The sequence below is a fragment of the Coenobita brevimanus genome, chromosome 107 (genome assembly GCF_032717465.1).
Source record: "Coenobita brevimanus isolate Jiangsu-jjx chromosome 107, ASM3271746v2, whole genome shotgun sequence".
Taxonomy (NCBI): domain Eukaryota; kingdom Metazoa; phylum Arthropoda; class Malacostraca; order Decapoda; family Coenobitidae; genus Coenobita; species Coenobita brevimanus.
In genome coordinates, this window is record NC_137060.1 from 24524710 (window position 1) to 24545272 (window position 20563).

Genomic DNA, 20563 nt, shown 5'->3' on the forward strand with positions numbered 1-20563 from the left:
ACAGATAAGTGATATCTTTGTAATACACTAAGACTTTGGTATGTCACCTTTTTTTAGATCAGTTTTGCTAAGATCACATCCGTGTATAGAAAAATTAACTGTTGATATAGAAGATAAGTTTCATTGTTGCACTGTGTCCCTGGGTTTTTTAAACACCTCTGCATGGCAGTTTCGACATCTACCTCACCACTGCAGGTCTAAAAGATGTGAGGTCATCACATAGTTATGTTTCCTGTCGGTTTCCCCCATCGTGACCTATTGCAATATGTAGTGATGGGGTTAATACTGCCCATTTTATTGCTCAAGTGCAGTACAGTACAGCATATGTATTTCAGTCCTTTACAGTCACTTCAAAGGATATTTTTCATCATCATCATCATCATCATCATCATCATTTTAATTTCACATTTTATGAGATTCCTTTATGTGAATATTCTGTACAGTTTAAGGATATGGTGTGTCATTAATTATTTTGTACACTTTAAGGGTATTGTGTTTTGTTGACATTTTGGTAATATTGTGGAATGAATTTCATTTTTGTGAAATGTGTGACTGACTGAACAGTAAGGCATTTCAGCTGAACATAGGAGTGGCCAGTGTTCATGCTTGTGTTCAAATGTTAGATCTGTTTGTAGCATTGCAGTTCTGTACAATTTGTTTAGGATTGTGGCTACACTATTCAGATGTGTAATTAGCATACATCAATGAAAGACTGCTGCCAAAAATATCAACATTTTTTGACTAATGTAAATATAATTTTTTTATATGATATCATTGAATACTGACTAGAATGTCCTCACAATGATTGTTTTAAATAAACTTGAGTTTGAGTATAACCAGAACTCTCAGTTGTATCAGCTTATACCCTGTTCACTTTAATTAGTTGTAAAATTGACATCTGTCAATCATGAATATTGATCTGAAACAGTATAATAACTCTACTATGATAGTGGTAAGTGGTGTTGACCATCAACCATTCACCTGATGTATTGCTGCATGCTTCTTCCTTTACTGTTATCATCTTTTGGGCTTGGTTGACAGCTACTGACGTTCTTGTTACCAGGCTCCACGTTGGACACACCCCTATGTTCTTACTTATATTAAGACTCTCCTTCAACTCATATTACCTTTGGTACGGGTCTACAGAACTGACAAAACTATCGCTCACTTCTTTTTGTACTTTCCCCACTCCTACTCACAGCGAATTACTTTGTACCAAGCCTGTACTGGCTGCAGGGAAAACTTTTACCTTCCATACTGCATTGTGCAGGGCTAGGGCGACCCTCCCAGAAGGTTAACTGCCGTACATCTACTAGGTCTCATTCTGAGGAGCTGTGGATGTCTTTGGTCCACTGCTGTGACCTAAGCAACTGTTCATTGGCAGACTCAGTGAAGATGGTTGTGTCATTGTCCTCACCCTTCATCAACACAAGAACAAAATATTCTTTCAACAAAAACAAGTATAAATTACATTTTCTTCATGTACCTAAGCTTTGTTTTTGTGAGGAACAGATTTGGGAAAACCCGCACTCACCTGTCTTCATACTTGCAGCAGTGACTAACAAGAAACATTTGAATTAGTCATAGTTACAATGGAATTAAACATTTCTTAGAGAATCTCCTTCCTGAAGCTGAGGGGTTTATTAAGGCTTTATTTACCCATATCCTTCAGTCTAGTGGTTGTTTTAATATTTCTGGCCACTGCAGTATATACATTTGGAATGGTGAGTGCAATATTTGTGGTAGATGATCGGTAGAGGGTTGAGACTAGACTCTCCTAATTTTGGTGAGGTAGAAGACTGATAACACGAGTAGTTAACATAAAGAAGACTGATAACACGAGTAGTTAACATAAAGAAGACTAATAACACGAGTAGTAAACATCAAGCACAATTTCATTCTAATGGTCTGTCAGTATTTAACTGCCAAGCAACAGAACAGTGTTGGGAGATAAGGCTCTCCCGGCCTCATCATCCAAGATGACTCGTAATCTTATCGATTTTGATTACATATTTCTGTCAGTTCTTTTTGAAAGCCCAAAGGCAATGTCGGGCTACTAGTTTAGACATTCTTACTGTCGAGGTAGAGTATTTCCATTTTTTTTTTTTTTTTTTTTTTTACTGAAAAACTAATGATGCATCTGTAAAGTGAAATAATTTTTGTATTCATGAGATACATGTATATTATATGCTTTAATAGTTATTGACGCAAATGTCGATTATGTTTGGTTATACGTAAAAATTAATAAATGACAAGGTCCACCGCCTTCTTTAACAATAAATATTCCAAATTCAAATTCAATTCACTATCCACTACTCAACCCGACATTAACGACAGTCAAAACCAGTGGTCAAAACTTGCCGATGAAAGAACCTTCTGCTTCCTATCAGAAATTTCGGTATGGAGCTGCATGTATGGGATGGAGAGGCTAAATATGGACTTCCATCGATGGATCTCAAAAGTTTGCAAATGATGGTGAGTTTGTATTGATCATGTAGTCTTTATTTATTTGCATAACAGCAATTTAAACAGCCACCGGTATAGTCGTTTCTTTGGGTCTAGCCTCCAGCTCGCGGACTTTATTTGTTTTTTCCTTTTTCTAGGCGATTTCAGTGAACGTAGGAAGGACCTCGTGTAATAAAAAGGTTAATGAGGTAGCAGTTCCTTCAGTTTGATGTTTCTCTTACACTGAGTGAAATCGTCAGTGGTTGAAATATTGCGATTAGAACAGGCTACGAGACAACCCCAGGCTGAAGGATTTAGAGCCTTGGAAACCGAAGTCAGAAGTTGAATGTATTTTTCCTTTGAAGTTGTACAATCTTGTGGCATTTTTTGTTAATTTGACCTTTGACTTCAAATTACTTTAGTGTTTGTGGGTTTTCTTATCAAAGAGAAATGATGATATTGTTTATAATTGAAGGTTACTTCAGAGGAACTTTTTATGAATCATGAGTGAAGATACTGTATTATTTTCAGCCATGTATGGAATTTTGTATTTTCCAATTGCTCTTTAGTTATAGTTTTATGTATGTGCATATTAAAAGTGCCATAATTGGTATTTTTCCTCCATTCAGCCCTTACTTGATTGGGTTATTTTAGGGGGTGGGCAGTAGTTGGAGCTTGTCTGTATATCTATTCTTGTATGACACTTCTGCTTGAAATTGATACTAATGGAGATAAAGCATTCGCAAGTAAGACATGGATTCAGTATTTGTGTGTTGTGTCACACTCCATGCTTCCTGTATGTTAACTCCCTGTTTCTTCCGTTGATGGTGACGCAACTGTGCAGCATCTTCAGTACAGTAGTAACAATCTGTTAGACTGGCCATGGGCATGTCTTGTACTGTAGCCAATCAACTGCAGAGTTATTCAAAGGAAAATTCCCATCTGATTTTCTGAGTTAGTCTGCCATGGCTGCACCTTGTGGCAGGTGCTTTCCAATTTCAGCCATAATTTTGAAGAACGTTTTTAAAATAATGATGCCGGCATTACTCATACTGATATCTAAGGTATGGTTTGAATTGGTTCTGGTTAGGGCTGAATTCCATCCATCCATTGCCAGACGCCATGTATCCCAAACGGGGTGGTCAAGGGCTTAGAGTTAATTGTTTTACAGGGAGGGGCACTAACCCCACTTGACACGTAGGGATGCCAAGAGCATCTGGTGTTCCCAGGCGGTCACCCATCCAAGTACTAACCAGACCACCCCAAAGTTAGGTACAGTATAGTGCAATTGGGGTAGGGTAATACCAAAAATGGTCAGTCATTAGTCATTTTTTAATTTCTTCTTGTAAAAAACCCAGTTAGGCTCGAGTTGCTTGCCTTAAGGTTAGGTAAAATGGGATCAGGGTTGCTTGATGCCTGAAAGGGCTGGTTTTTATACACTTGCTTTTTTATACTAATACCACTGTAAAGACAGCAGAAAAACGTTAGGTTAGAAATCTTCAGTTTTTTTTTTTTTTTTTTTTTTTTTTTTTTAATGTGATTCATTAGATATCTACCTGCATACCCATTGGAAATGACCACTCTTCCATATTGCTAGGTATTAAGGAGAGTGGCAGTCTCAAAAACTGGTCATTTCTGATGGAAATGAAGGTTACAGTTGTACAGGGCACTTAAAAAAGAAAGGGAAAACTGTATATTTATTACCATACCAGACTGAATGTGGGCTGAAATGAGAAAATAACCACATGACAATGGCTTGGACCAGAAAGACCACCCCAGGCTGAGGGGGTTAAAAGCCATTGAATAATAAGTTTCTGAGAATACTTTACATGATGACAAATTTGTTTTTTCTCTTGGTACTGTATGGCACTAAAATCACTAAGGTTATGATTGTTTATACCGGCAGTGGCATCCTGTAGAGAATAACAGTTCAGTTCGGCTCCAAAACATATTTGTCCTCAAGCCATTCGGGATAGGTTAAAATAGTACCGTATATGTTAGATTATGTTGGTTAGTTTGTTAGATTAGATTCCATTCCATTGCAGTAGTTCAGGGTAGGTTAAATTACCGGTACTTTAGGTCTGGATAGTAGGGAGAAACGCCTTGAAACCGATTAACTTTGGCGCTGAATCAACCAGAAAGCTCTACAGAGAAGACTGCCATTTTGCACCTGCATCTGATGAAGTTGTGTAGTTGATAAGTTCAGAGTTAATCGTATCCTTTACTTTTAAAAGCTCTAACTGTGACAGTTGGGTTATACACTTTTGACAAAAAAAAATTGTAAATTTTATGTATAGACCTGACGTACATTTTCATCACAATTTTAAATGAGAATGAACTGTATACTGGTTGGGTCTTTCAGGCATATGTTAAATTCTCGGGTGCTCCAGTGACCGTCATCAAATCCAGTAACCCATTCCGGTCCCCAACGGGTCGGCTGCCAGTGTTCAAGTGTTCAGAGGGAGTGTTCTCAGAGTTCTCAGAGGTCACTGCATTCCTTCGCAAACAGGTGACCGCCCCTACTGTTAAGTGTTCAGCGATAACTGCCTGCCATGCCTTAATCCCTTGAATCAGACGACACATTATTTTGGTGTATTCTTGTGATGTTCAGATAATTTGTTTTGGCTTAGGAAAGACTTTTTATATTGAAGGGGTTAATGAAGGCTGTAGTTAATCTTACTGGACTGAAAGGGTTAACTTTTGGATGTGTGCAGGCAAAATAAATACTGCTGGTTCATTATAGAGAGGTATGGTATAAATAAGTAAGTAAATCCACTTCAAAATAAATGTATACTGACTCATTGAGCATCTTTAAGTGAAGACACATTAATAGCAGAGCACCTTAATAGGAAGCTACAATGCAGGGAAACCAGCTGATATGTACTTACTGTGATTTATATAGTTTCTGCTGGTACAATAGTATGTTGAATTCAGCTATAAATAAATGCTGAAAAGGTTCATTGTTTTCAGAATTTCAGCTGCGATTATGAGTTATCACCCAAGCAGTGTTCGGAGGTGGTAGCATATGAACAGCTTATGTTGGAAAAGCTCTACCCAGCACTCATGTATCTGTGGTCAGTACTCCATTTACTTTATTCAGCTATTTTGCCTTACTTACCTACTACATCTGTCTGTCTGGTTAGTGTTCCTTATTTTGATTCAGTGATAAAGCCTGCAGCAAAAAATGTTACCCCCTAATTCCAGTGACATATACAGTATTTAATTCTTGCTATTTCCAGGCTGTTTTATTTACCTTTGTGTAACATTTATTATGAATATTGTTTTCTATTTCTGCACATATTTACTGTATACTGTATTAGTTTATTAAGGTGTATACATGACTCAGTGTTCATTGTCACATTTACACCTAAGTACATAAATATGTGAAGAACTTCAAAACAATATCCTTTGTACAAGTTATGTTAGGATAGGTTTTTCAGACTGCAGGGATTAGATGTAACCATCATTGATTCTTGCATAACCAATAATGGCACCTAAACTGAAAGGAAATCATGTATAAATAGCAAGAATACATTGAAAAAATACATCCTAACCCAAGTATATGGTTTAGAATGTACAGTATATATTTCACATTTTATCCTTTGTATCCTTGACAGTTTGTTTAAGATTAATTTTTTTTTTTTTTTCCACTGAGTGTAGACTTTTGGTGTTTCCTGAGGCCCAACATACCATACTCCCCCAAACGTTGTGCAGTGCATGGATTGATAAATCCTGTACTACAGTAGCTACAGTATATCCAACCTGTCCTTTTTTATAAATCTTTTCGAAGCTGAATAAGATCATCAGTATACCAAGAATAAAACAAAAAGTACATCATCGTACTGAAGTAGTGTAATGTTAGCTTAGCCAAGGGTTCATATTTCTGAAAGGGAACAGTATGGGACTGGCTTTTACCACAGTATCTATGTTTGATGACTGGATGACTTTTCTTGTGTGTGAATCATTTCAACTGGAACTGTTGTTCTGCATTATTCTGTTATGTTCATACTGTTGGATCTTACTCTCTTCATTTAGTTGATGAGAAGTATGGTTACAACAAGGCTGATTATTCCAGCACAGGCGTCTTACAACAATAACAGTCATATATACTCCACTAGGTATGTTGTGTTGCAGGTGGGTTGAACCAAAGAGTTACTATGATGTGATCCACAAATGGTTCTTCAGCCACATGCCATTCCCACACAAGCTGTGGTACCCTCGCCGCTACCACCAAGGCCACTGCGACCTCATCACCAGCATGTTTGATGACCCAGATGACACACAGATGGTTGAAACAGAGGTCAGCATGAGAGGGGGAGGGGGGCAATCATTGTAATATAGTTGTTGATGAGGTGTGTGAAAGAGAGCTGGGTATTGCATACTTCATTATCAACCTGTTTGGCAACCCTGATGACAAAGATGGTCAAAACTGAGGTCAGAGTTGGGGGGTTGGTGGTTATGGTTGTTGATTTAGTGTAGCCCAGTAATGTAGCTGGTATGTGAGTGAGTGTGTGTGAATGTAGGAGAATGGGACTTATTACCAACATGTTTAATGACCGACATGATGTACTGATGCTTGAGACAGAGGTCAGCAGTTGGTAGGGGAGAGGGAATTGGTGGTGGTGGTGGTCATGGTTGTAGTGTAGTATGATGTGGTGAAAATAGTGAAAATCTATGTTGTTCGGGATGCATCTCTACCTAAGGGTGCGTCCACACGTGTACTCAAACAAGTGTTGGCAACATGTAAGCAACACAGTAACGAACACGCTGAAAACACGTTGGGAACAGCAACGTCCAGATTGTATTGGCAGCATCATGATGAAGTCTCAGCTGCCTTGTATGGACATACTGTACTTATCCCATCACCTCTGCTGCCAGTGTTCAAAGCTACACTGAAACATATTTGCATACATCTGTCCAAATACTGCTGCAGACATGTTCCTGAACTTGTTGCCAGTTGTGTTGCCAACACGTTTGAGTATACATGTGGATGCACCCTAAACCAATTTTACCTTACTTGACACAACCATAATGTGTGTATGTACAGTATTTTCATCTTATCAATAGAAAAGGAGAGAAAAGTACTGTACCGTATGATTATAATGTTATTTTATGGCTATCAGTTATTTATGCTTTATCCTAATTTTCTGTCATTTCTATATTCCTTTATTTCTTCATATCCTTTTTTGGTAATATGAGTGTGTTGCTAAAATATATATATATATACTGTATACATACAGTACGGTAATACCTCGATGTACGATACCCCTAGATGCGATACCCCAGCTTAACCATGGGGGTAGAATTTGCACATTACCCCACCTAACGATGGCCAAACCCCGGTTTAACGATGGGTTTTGATTTTTCTTACCGATTTTGATGATATTTTAGACTAAAATTGAGTGTTTAGGTTGATATTAAACTGTTTTTAGACTTCGATTAATGAGTTTTAGCCATAGGTAGGGTGAACATTGTCATTTTGGGGTACAGTTTACTAAGCTTTATTTTTTTCCAGACTTATACATGACAATATTCAAATGTTATTTTTTGGTTTTAGTGAGTTATTTACAGGTGTTAGGCTTAGGTTAGCATCCTTGACAGCTGTTATGCAATTTAGATTACCTTTAAACCTGTTTTTGGGCTTATCTAGGTGGGTTTTGGTCATGGTTTGGAGGGAAATCCAAGGCTGGTAAACGGTCCACATTGAAATACATGTTAAAAGTACCCCAATATACGATACCCCGCCTGATGATGGGGTTTTACCTAACCAATTAGATTGTTAAACTGGGGTATGCCTACATATATATATATATATATATATATATATATACACACAGTATATATGTATGGTATACAGTATATTAATGGGAAATAGGTATGTGATGATGATGATGCTTACTGATTTTACTGTATTGTGACTCGTTGGGTCTGGTTAGTACTTGGATGGGTGACCGCCTGGGAACACCAGATGCTGTTGGCATCCCTACGTCAAGTGGGGTTGGTGGAGGATTAGTGCCCCTCCCTGTAAAACAATTAACTCTAAGCCCTTGGCCACCCCATTTGGGATACATGGCGTCTGGCAATGGATGGATGGATGGATGGTGACTCAGTTCATTTTGTGGTCAACAGTTACACAAGCAGGCCCAGGAGTGTCTGACGATGCTGTCAAACCGGCTGGGTGACCGTGAATACTTCTTTGGGCGCTCCCCCTCCACGCTGGATGCTGTGTTATTCTCATACCTCGCACTGCTGCTCAAGGTCAGGACACAGGATGTTGAGCTGGTCAGGGGCAGTGTTATCAGGTTAGATTAGGGTAAAATAAGATTGACCTGGTTTGGAATTGCTGTGGATGGGGTTTGTTTAAATCAGTTTGTGGTCTGGCTAGAGTAGTATGGGGTAGGATAAGATGGGATTGATTGGATTAAGTTAGGATGAGATGGGATTTATTGGGTTAGGTTAAGTCAAGTATGTTTGGTTAGGTTAGGTAAGGTAAAAGTAGGGTATGGTAAGAGTGGAATGGAGAGATCAGGATAGGCAGGGTAGTTTGGCTGTGGCATAAATGTTAAAAAGTCGAGAGAGTAGTCAGATATGTTGATAAGTATATAAGACTACAGGTATTCTAGGTGAGAGCTCATCATCTGCTTGGTAGGTAAGAGAGCTCACCATTCACTCACTTGATATAGTGCTACCTTCAGGTGACTCAGCAGTGAGTGATATGTCATTTAGTTCCCTGTAACTCAGGAAACCATTTAATGAATTGTATGGTAACCTAATAATTAAAAGAAGGATACCTAGTGGTCTGATGGAATAATGTGGTGTAACCAGATATGGCCTGTATGGGGTTTAATTGCAAGGGATGGATAAGGCTTATTGCTCAAATATTGCTAAATCACAGGGGCAAGCAACTGCAAGTGAAGGTTCATGGGGAGTTGTGTTGTTTCAGGTTGACCTAAAAGTGCCAGTGCTACAGAACCACATCAAGGCGTGTCCAAACCTCTCCCGCTTTGTGTCCAAGGCCATCCAGCGCTACTTCCCCTCAGGTTGGTCTAGGCTCGATTCAGTAAGGTCATGCCAGCTTAAACAGGCAGCCCTTGTTGTATGTCAGGGATGTGTTTCTAAATACACTATCACAACTTTATGTGTACATGTGGTGCTATAAACTGAGGAATGAGGTCAGCCATGTTGGTATGAGTGAAATGTTTTTGTAACATGAGGATTTAACAGCAAAAAAAAGGACCTAAAAGAAGTGGCATACTAAGGACATACCGGTACTGGGAGTTCATCCATCATAATTTGGCTGTATATCCCTATACAGACTATTTTGTATAAGTCATTGGTAAAATTAGACAGTACAGTGGTGCTGCTTAACATCCTCTTCATTGCACTTGCTTGATTATAGCATCGTATGTTTGTGTATACTGTATACTCCGATTACAATTCTGTGTACAAGAGGCAGAGATGGTAAGCTAGGTTTAAGTGGATAGAGTATAGTGAGAGAGAACTTTTAATGTACAGTGTATAGCGAGAGAAAACATTTTATAAAAGAGAGACTTCATTATGAGTCACATATTATTCTTTTTGATATTAACACCATCATTTCTTTGACATCTTTATTTTATTGTCTGACCTTCAGATGATTTTATTTAGTGAGGTTTAGTGGGTAATTAAGGCGCTTTGACTGGATTGAGCCTGTGTAGGCTTATAGCCAAGGGGTGGTTGGGGTTTTTGCTCATGTAATGCCACTTGGATGTGTGAGGCTGGTCACTCTCATCTTAAATGTCAGGACCAACTTGCCTAGCCCCAGGCCCTACACTCCTCATGGGGCAACACAGGATTAGGTGATGATGATGATGATGATGATGAGAGAGAATTTTTTGCACTGGAGGAGTTTATAGTCTTATTAATGCCATTAGTATAAGAGGCCCGTTATAAGTAGAGTAAGAGCATCTGGAGATTGCAGAGATTTAGAAAAAAAAAAATGCCATCATATGAATGTGGTTAATTTCACTGTGAATTGCAGAAAATTGTGAATTAGTTCCACTGGTACTGTTGGCCAAAAATATCCACTCACCAGCCATGCTTTTTCACGCCATTAACTTTGGAATATAGTGCTGTGAATTAGACACTATGATACTGGTGAGTGTGATCTATTTTATCGTAGAGTTTATAATGGCCCCAGCATGCCTGCATTCGTCGGCCATGGTCACCTAATGATGCCTCTCCATGCAGCTCGATCTCTTGCAGTCTCCTTCTTTGACCAGATGAGTGCGTCATTGTTGGTTCCTGCAGATTCATAGGCAAATTGTTGAAGTCTGTGGAGAGAATAACAGGAGAAGCGATAGAACTCTTGTTGTTGACTGTACCTTCAAAGCTGATTTGCCAGTTCTCCAAAATATATAATACCATGTTATGAAAGAATTTGTGATCATTTGAAACACATCCCTGACTTCAATATTAGGACTCCTTAACTGCCTCTGACCTGTATGTTATTAGGTAGAGTTTGGTCATATCTCTCTATAACTATTATGTATGTTGTAGTATTTGTGCATGTGTGAAAGTGGGTGTGTGTGCTTAGCCTTCATATTTTTATTAGCAAGGGAGTACACCTGGAAGTTAGGTTTCAAGAAGTAAACCAGATTTGGCCCATAAGGGTTTAGTTTGATGAGAATCATGAAGTCAGAGAATCTGAATACAGAAGAACAATGCTCTTTTAGGAACCTTGTATATGTAGTCAGTCATTGTTATAAGTCAGTGATGGATTCCAGAATATGATAGCTCGCTCCATACAGTCACTGCACCTTTGCTTTATGTTCATTTGCTTATACAATCACAACATTTTATGACCATTTTTTTGACTTTATGATTTTTCATTTTTGGAGGTGGGGCTTATACTATCACTACGATGCCTGACTTTTTTCATTACTGTATATGATTTTTTTTTCACCTTACAATCACTGTGATGGTAAATTCATATACAATCAATTGTTGTACGATTGGCTTTCAGCAATGTATCCCTAGTTGTAAAATGAGTGTGTGCTGTACTGTGAATTGGAAGAAATGGATACGAATTCAACTTTATTGACGTTTTTGGACGTTTTGTGTGTGTGTGTGTGTGTGTGTGTGTGTGTGTGTGTGTGTAATTATCTTGGAACACAAATGCAAAAGAGGTTATGGAAAAAGCCTTTATATAATGGAGACTTATTGCACTGTATTTGTGTATGTGTGAGTGGATGCATCAGTGTGGATCTGTTACACACCTCATCTATGCTGTACTTCTCACATCTCATTCTCACCCGCAATCTTTTCTTCTCTTCCACCTGTCCTCACTTATTCCCAAACGCTTCATATAAATTTCAGTCTTGACGTACGTCCGTGGTTGTAATGAAGAAATATTCATCAGTGGTTACTGAGGGAGATTATTTTCTATTACTAAGCATTCTGTTTATAGTTATTCTATTTTTATCCATTCTTTCTCCAAAGTCTGGATCCTGCCTAACTAATTTTTAGCCGGGAAATAGTATTAGGATGATGATGAGTATAATAAGCTTATGTTTTAAATAACTTCAAAGTTAATATTTTGGTGCAGGTTTGTGTAGATTGGTAAATGTTTTTGAGTATTGAGTATACAAGTGGCTTTGTTTTGGCATAGATATGGGATCTCTGACATCAGAGAAGAGCAATTAGATAGCTGCGGTAACTGTGGACCCCTCCGCTGGCTGCTGGCTCAGCTGAGTTGCACGCTGTGTCTCTCACCATCCTGCTGCCTCAGCTGAAAATCAGTCAACATAAAGAAAAATATTTAATGCAAGGTTCAGTTAGATAAAGTTTTGTTAAAGTTACGGTCAAACTGGGCAAGGGAAATGGAAGAGTTAAGACTGTAATGGTATAATGTAAGAGTTTGTGTAGGTAAATCGGACTAGTGAATTATAAACTTGTTGGGTTATTTTAGTCAGATAAGATGAGTTTAAGTCATTGTACACACACTGCTGTATCAACTGGCAGCAGTTGTAAATCACCTTCTTGGAAGAAAAAAAATAAGGGACTGATGCTTTTGAGACTCACCTTCTGCAGGACATGCCAGGTGACAGGGCGCCATCTGTCCAGTATTTAAATTACAGTATGTATGTGTTCTCCAGTGACAGATAATGACATTATCTGTTCAGTGTTTGTCATTTGTACAGAGGTGATAACATCATAGTGATAAGTAATTCCTTCAGTCCGTTGAGTTTTATAATTCTTTGACTTACTCTCTTACTGATAATTTTTATGACTGTCACAGACCGCCCTGGTTGAGACATTTGATGCTCTTTGCACTCTTTAGTGGCTCTGCATCCACACACATTTAGGTAGGTGACAGACACACCCATAGTCACACCATCACCTCAACAGTGTTTTTTATAACAGCACTTCATTTTAATTGTAGCATGCCTTGTAGAAGTTGACCTCTCGTACAGATTGTGTCTTTACTGTTTGATACCATTGTACTTGCTGTATGAATTGTAGAATAAATGAATTCTTTTATTTTCTGACTCTTCCTTTCCATAATCTGATCTTGTGGCATTCATGCTGCTTGTATTGTGGGTGTCCTGTGTTTGTCCAGCTGTTAGGGTTGCACGGACGTCAGATTATCCAAACTTTTCTGTCCCTACTCAGTAATAACCTTTCCCACCTCTCTGTCTTCTTCCTTCTCACTATTTTAAAGGCTGCTTATGTAAAACTTAAACCACAAAGGAGATTGCAAGTTTTCAGTTTTTTTCAATAATTTCTGAAGCGTACGAGAAATATGATGACGTCATCCCCTGTATGATTAAAATTTTAATCTGACTCTTGTAACTCTCCATCATGTGATCCCATTTGTGCACTTCCAGTGAGTGTACTACATTGAATACTCAAAGTCCTCATTTAAAGTTGTTTTGCACAACCTGTACCACACAAGGGGGAAAAAAAAAAAAAAAGATACCCCTCTACACTGGCCGACTTTGGATTTTTTTTTTTTTCTTCTGGCTAAATGGGCTTAATACATCAGTATAATATCCCTGGCACTAATAAAAGTAATCACCAAAGCCAGAAAGTTGGCTGAATCGAGTCGGGTTGGTGCCACTCTTATGTCTGAAATCTTCGAGATTACTGAGAGAGCAGAGCAGCTGTGAGCCTGTGAAGACTGTCACTCGCCTCCCGCACTCCTAAATTAGTGTTGTAAGCATAGCGGAGAAATGTCTGAGTTAGTGAGATACGTTATTACCTTCCATTTTACTTTGGATGCTTGCAATAACTTCTCAGTGCTGCAGGATGTAGATCTACACCACTGGCATTTCTGGAGGGGACGTAGATCTTCATCATTAGCGCAGTATGGATTGAAGTGAAGGAGCGTTGTGGTGTGGTTGTGGATGTGATAGAAAGTGTTAGGAGAAATACACTGAGGTGGTTTGGCCATGTGGAGAGGACAGAGAGCAAAAGATTGACAAGGGGAGTGTAAGTGAGTGAGTGAAGGGAGGGGAAGAGGAGAGGGAGGCCGAGGATGAGATGGAGGAATGGAGTGGAGAGAGGGGGTGTGAGCTGGGGGGAGGGCAGTGAAATGGCATTGGACAGGGCAACATGGAGACAATTTTTTTGTGGCCATCCCTTACGGGATTGATGCGTCTGGCAATAGATAGATAAATAGTGAGGTGAAGGTTTTATTTGTATAACAGCGTTTTGTGCAACTGATCCCATAGATAGCTTAAGCTATACCATGATCAGCCTGGGTGTGCAGGAAGGAAGCACAACATTATTTAGGATTGATTTGATTTGATGGTATGATGATGGGGTTCTGTTCAAGTCAGAATCTGTGGGGGAGTAAAATTTTAAGTTGTAGGTAGTAATGAGAAGCATACCTGTAAAGAAAAATTACCTCTCCTAAAAAGAAAAAACAAAACAAAACAAAACAAAGAAAGTTTGCATGGTTTGGCCTATGAGGCAGAGCCATGATTTTGGGATCTTGAATGAGTGTCTGGCCCATTTCACTGAGGATTCTGTTGATAGGTCTCCATTTATCGTGCTGTCTCTTTCCTTGCTGTCTGAACCTGGCTCACCCCATTCTCAGATGGGACAAAGATGTCAGGATAGTGGTGGTGGTGGTGGTGGTGGTGGTGGTGATGATGATGATGATGATGATGATGATGATGATGATGATGATGATGATGATGATGATGAACTTTCCTCCATTTGACCTCCACACTCATGCTGTCACCAACATACCACTTTTTCAGCCTCTGCCTCACTGTCCATCTTACCATTACTGTAAGCTTGAGAGAAAACAGCGTGAATTGGCTGTGTGTGTACAGCTGTGAGGTATACAGTGGTGTTGATATCCAAGTGAAGAACAGTGTATGCATTAATCATTGTTTACTTTAGCATGTTTAATTGTCTGTAATGATTATGCTACTTTAACTCCCTTACTACCTGGCTGTCTTTGTTTTTATTGTTCCTACTACCAGGCAGTTTTATGAATCGTAGGAGAGCCTTGATAGTGAAGAAAGTAACCTCCCTCAGTCTGGTGATGTATGTCCGAAATTTAGGGTTGAATGCTTAAACCTTAAATTGCAAAGTTTTTGGTGATTTAGGGAATACCTATGGTTATTAGGTATGGGTAGCCTGCACCCCACAGTACGGAGCTTAGTCAGCAGCCATATAGGAAGGCTAGATATATTCCATCGTCATCACGTACTTCAGAAATTATCATCTGAAGTTTGGGTTTGCATTCCACTTTGCAATTTGAGGTTTAAGCATATGACGCTTACTTTTCCTGTCCAAGATGATGATGGTTTAATTTAGCTTAGGAGAGTCTTTCCTATCTAGAGGAGGTAGATATAGCCTACATTAACAATTTCAGTTTGAGAGTTATTTTCCAAGATGAGTAAAGTTGTCTGGTGATAGCAGGAATAAAATAAGAAAGAGAAAAAAGCACTATTAGATTGAGTGGATGAATTTGCGAGTGGTATACCTACTTATGCATGGTTCTGTCTAACTTCCCTGTTTTTACTTTCCTTGTTAAGATTACCGTGCTGAGGATCAAGCCAAGAGAAGTAAGTACAGTATTTAATATTAACCACTTAAATTTCATTGGTGTCCTTGTTTGTTGATTATTGTTACCTCCAGATTATTTAATTTAGGTGAGGCCGTTGTTGATAAGGTCTTCAGTCATCATTCCCCCCCTCCTCCTCTTTTTTTTCCCCTTGCATTCTGTACCCTAGTTTACCACTCTGTGGTAGAAAATGAGGTGGACTGGTGGTGGTGAGACTGCTTTAAATGGAGGGGTTAGATTAATTAATTTGTCTACAGATGAATTTTCTAGTTAAGGAGAGACTAATTATGCTGGAGGGGTTAGTTTATTTCTGCTACCTCCACATGATTTATATTCATTTCAAGGGACACTGTTTAAATAACAAGGGTTCAGGTGGCTTTCCTTAATGCCTTCATGACTTTATTTATCTCTCTGAGCTGAATAAAATTGTGTGGAGGTAGCAGGAATAAAAATAAAGATTTTCCTGGGCTATATAGGTAGTAGTAGTAGTTGTATGAGAGACTGACTAGAAGAGGTATGTGAGTGAGGCATTGGGGGAGACCAAGGATAAGACTGAGGTATGGAGTGGAGAGATATATGAGAGATGGGGACGTGAGTTGAAAGGAAAGCAGCTAGTGGCTGAGGACAGAGTGGCATGGAGTTGATTCGTTTGTGGTCACCTCTTATAATACACAGACAGACAGATTGGTAAATATAGATCGATAGATAGTAACTGCAAACCCAGACTCAAATGAACATGAACTTGGTGGACTGCATGGTGAAGATACATTCCTGCTGCAGTGCATTATCTTCATTTTGGGGGATAGGTAGGGAGATGTGGGACATTTGTATAACTGGCCAGCAGAGCAGCTTGGTTGTATCAGTAGCACCACATGAAGGCATCCCTCTCCAGCACCATGTAAAGAGGCACATAATGAAATAACCCCTTCTATAAAGTGATGGGTTTTGTGTCTTCTTCATACCTCAGATTTATTGAATTTTTTATTTATTGTTTTCTTTCTTCTTTCTCCATTAAAAAAAAAAAAAAAAAAAAAAAAATCTGATAGTGAAGAGATTATAAACGGACTTTAGTAAGCCCAATTGGTGTGAAAAATCTCCCACGTACGGAACTACAACTTTGTGGTGTTAGTAGGAGTCTAAGTGAAAAATGCCGTCATAGTGAATGTAAGTCCCCCCCCCTCCCAGTCATCAGGTGAAAAAAGGATGAGGATGAGGATGCAGTAGAGTTGATATAAGTAGTACAGTAGTTTGTATTACATTCATTTTGTTGGCTTATATTCTTCATTCTATAACCTCTTGGTATGGGAGAAAGAATATTCCTCCTATATTCCGTGCATGTTGTTAGGGATGGGTAAAAAAGCATGTGGATTTGTTTAGGTAACTCCCTTTTGTGTTTTTCTCTTTTCTTACTTTCTTGGTTTTTGGACTCCACCTTACCTTGTCTTTGGATGGGAAAAAGGATTGGGATGGTGGTGGTGGTGGTGGTACTAGTGGTGGTGATGGTGATGGTGATAATGATGGTTAGGGTGAAGATGAAGATGATGGTGTTGAGTAGGGGGAAGAAAATGATGATGATTGTGGTATTGATGATGATGGTGATAATGATGATGATGGTAATAATGGTAATGGTGATGATGATATGTTATCCACCAGAGGGTCAGCGTGGTGGTGAGAGCCGTGAGTCACCTGGTAAGGATGACGTGCCCAACAAGGGGCGTAACCTGCTGCTGTCTGCACTGGTGGCCATGTCTGCCATGTTTGGTTATGCTATTGCTGCTGGCCTTGTACAGGTGGGTCCAGGAGGCGGTTTTATTGTTATTAAAGTAATGTTTATTATCATTGTTACCAGTAATATTATTGTTATTGTTATTATTTATATTATTAGTATTATGATCATTATTATTATTATTGGGCCATCCGAGGTTCTTTGAAACGACTGAGTGTTGCAGCTGCACGAGGCTTACATGAGGGAGTGTCAGTGCTAACTTTAACATATAGTTGTGAGAGTATCGTGCGGCATGAAAATGAAAAGTCAAGAGTAAGAGCAGTGGAGATGGGACTGCTGAGGAATGTATGTGGAGTACAGAGGTTGGATAGGGTATGAAATACAGTAATGTGATTCGTGAATGGTGTGGAGTGAGGAAGTCGGTGGACTCCAGAATTGAAGAGAGTGTCCTGAGATGGTATGGTCATGTGGAAAGAATAGATAACAATAGAGTGGTGAAAAAGGTATACCAGAGCGAATTTCAAGGAGGAGGAGGTGAGGTAGGCCAAGGAGAAGGTGGAGTTGGAAGTTGGTGAGGCTAAGGAACTGACAAGAGATTGAGCTGGCTGGATGAATGTTGTGAGGAGAAGTGCATGATCAGGGATTTTGGCACCCCTTGTGAGCATGGCAGCGTCTGGATTGACTCAATCGTATACGTTTGTGTGAAGCTGCAGAATGTGGTGAATGTTTTTGGTGTATCCGATAGAGCCAGGATTCCGGGGCTTGAATGATGAGTGAATGGAAGTGTGGCCAGTTTGGATTGGGCAAGTTTGTGCTGTCTGGACATTGCTACTCCTCACCCTGCCCTTGGGTGGGAAAGGAGGTCCGGCTGATGATGATGATGATAATGATGATTATTATTATTTTTATTATTATTACTTCACTCTCATCTTAAATGTCAGGACCAACTTGCCTAACCCCGGGCTCCTCCATTCCTCATGGGGGCAACATAGGATTGGATGATGGATTTTTTTTTTTTTTTTTATTTTGTGTGTGTGTGTGTGTGTGGAAGAAGGAACCAAAGGCTAGGAGCCCGTAAAACAGTTCCTTCCAAGATAAAAAGCAAAAACAGTACAAAAGGGTGGATTATTATTATTATTATTATTATTAATATCCATCCATCCATCCATCCATCCATCACCCAGTCCTATGTTGCTCCATGAGGAGCATAGGAGCCGAGGGCTAGGCAAGTTGGTCCTGATATTTAGGATGAGGGTAACCAGCCTCACTTATCCCTGAATGGCATTACGTGAGCAATAAACCTCAACCACCTCATATTATTATTATTATTATTATTATTATTATTAGTAGTAGTAGTAGTAGTAGTAGTAGTAGTGTTACAGCCAACCCCTGTTATTTGTGGGTTCACTATTCATGGGTTCACTTATTTGCCGATTGTTCTGGGAAATTATTTCAAGATATTTCCTGCTTTTCCTACAGCATCAGCTGTTCCTAGTGGTTCATAAGTGATTTTTTTTCATGTTTTCTGTGAGAAATACTGTCCTATACAGTTAAACTGTGCAGTTACCCTGTATAGGTACAGTATGTGCTGTTCAGCACTTGGCAAACTCTCGTCATCATCATCACATGGTGAGTACAGTGCTGTACACTGTATCCAGAAGTGTTTGTGTATCATCCTGTATTGCCTTTTTAGGAATTATTACCTAATGTTGGTGGTAGGTGGGGGGTGTTCACCATCCACTTGATGTTGTGCAGCTTTGGGTGTCTGCCCTTTCCTCTCTTCCTTCCTTTCTCTTCTGTCATTCATTCCTTCATTCTGTCCTCTTCCTTCTGCCTGTGGGTGACTTTACACTCCCTCATCTGTCTTTCTTTCCTTCATTCTTTCCTCTTCCTTCTGCTTATGGGTGACTCTACACTGAGTGACAAGCCAAGTGGTTTCTGTACACCAGGAAACCATTTACTATTCTGGGTGGTAACCACATAACCAAATTATGGCGCTTGGTGGTTTAGTGAGTAATTAAGGCACTCCAATCGGATGGAGCATGTGTAGGTTTATATCCAAGGAGTGGTTGGGGTTTATTGCTCATGTAATGCCACTCAGGGATGTGTGAGGCTGGTCACTCTCATCTTAAATGTCAGGGCCAACTTGCCTAGCCCCGGCCTCCTCCACTCCTCATGGGGCAACATAGGATTGTATGATGGATGGATGGATGGACTCACTAAAAATTTCAAGTACTGTATATTCTTTATGCAGTCTGTTTCAGTATTGATAAGACATAAATAACTTACAGAATATTAAAATGTAGTGCATAGAATAAACACTGAGGTAGAGTTGCTGGAAAACCCTAGTTGATAAGAATCTGGCCTTACACTCACTCCCAGGTGGACATGGGTGAGGCGCCAGGAGAGGAAGAATACGAGTACGAATATGACAACTACAACGAGGGGGAGTCCAGCGGGGAGTAAGAAGAGTTCTCTGGTGGTGGAGCGGGGAAACACGACAGCACCGCCATGACAAAGAATACTGCACACTCTCACCCACCCACCCAGGCAGTCAGTCAGTCAGTCAGTTAGCTGGTTAGTGTTGTTTAGTATGTGTAGACCTGGCGAGGGTAACTTAACCCCTTCACTCCCCCCCCCCCCAAGGAAGTTGTCTGGCATTATCAAGAGTAGGATGAAAAAGACTTGATTATATTGTAGAGGCTTAACCCTTATTATAGTGCATTTACTCTAATCTGACAAAACCCCCCAACCCCTATAAGCTCAGCTAAAGGCCAAGTGTAGACTGGAAGATTGATTTGGATGCTGACTGAGGAGACTTATTTCTACCTCATGATTAAGTCCCATGAAAATTCATACAACCACAACTTAGTATTCAAGGTACAGAAATGGTCCAGTTCTATTAGACAAAAACCAGCCAACTACAGTACAATCCCAGGTAACCGGGTGGCTTGGGGAATTTACCTTCCCGGTTACAGATTTTTCCCATATTTCTGATTTTCAAGTCAAATCTATACAAAGGCTATCACAGCAGTAAATACAGTTCAGGTACTCACCAGTCACATTAAGGGTTACACTAAGAGATTCCGCCTGAAAAACTGCCTTGTAAACACACACCATGGTCATAACGGACGTGCGTGCAATGTCGAGCAATTTGCAATACTGCAAATTGCACCAGTCCATTGTTTACCGAATTACTGTATTCATTATATGTACTGTACTCATAAAAATTGAAAAATAAAATAAAGAAATAAAAGCTTGAACATTTATTAGTGAACTGATGATGTGTTAAGACTGCACTGTAGAATTATCATGACACCTGTGCTCCC

The 20563-nt window shown here is 39.5% G+C and overlaps 1 protein-coding gene across 1 annotated transcript; it reads left to right on the forward strand.

Annotated features, from left to right (window-relative positions):
* Positions 1-2373: 2373 nt before the first annotated feature.
* Positions 2374-19833, forward strand: LOC145416630 (metaxin-1). Its single transcript, XM_080285566.1, has 9 exons — positions 2374-2475; positions 4808-4954; positions 5416-5519; positions 6580-6745; positions 8575-8703; positions 9389-9485; positions 15480-15509; positions 17162-17298; positions 19617-19833. Exons 1-9 carry the CDS (start codon positions 2401-2403, stop codon positions 19698-19700), a joined length of 969 nt encoding a protein of 322 aa, XP_080141692.1. The 5' UTR covers positions 2374-2400; the 3' UTR covers positions 19701-19833.
* The last annotated feature ends 730 nt before the right edge of the window (positions 19834-20563 follow it).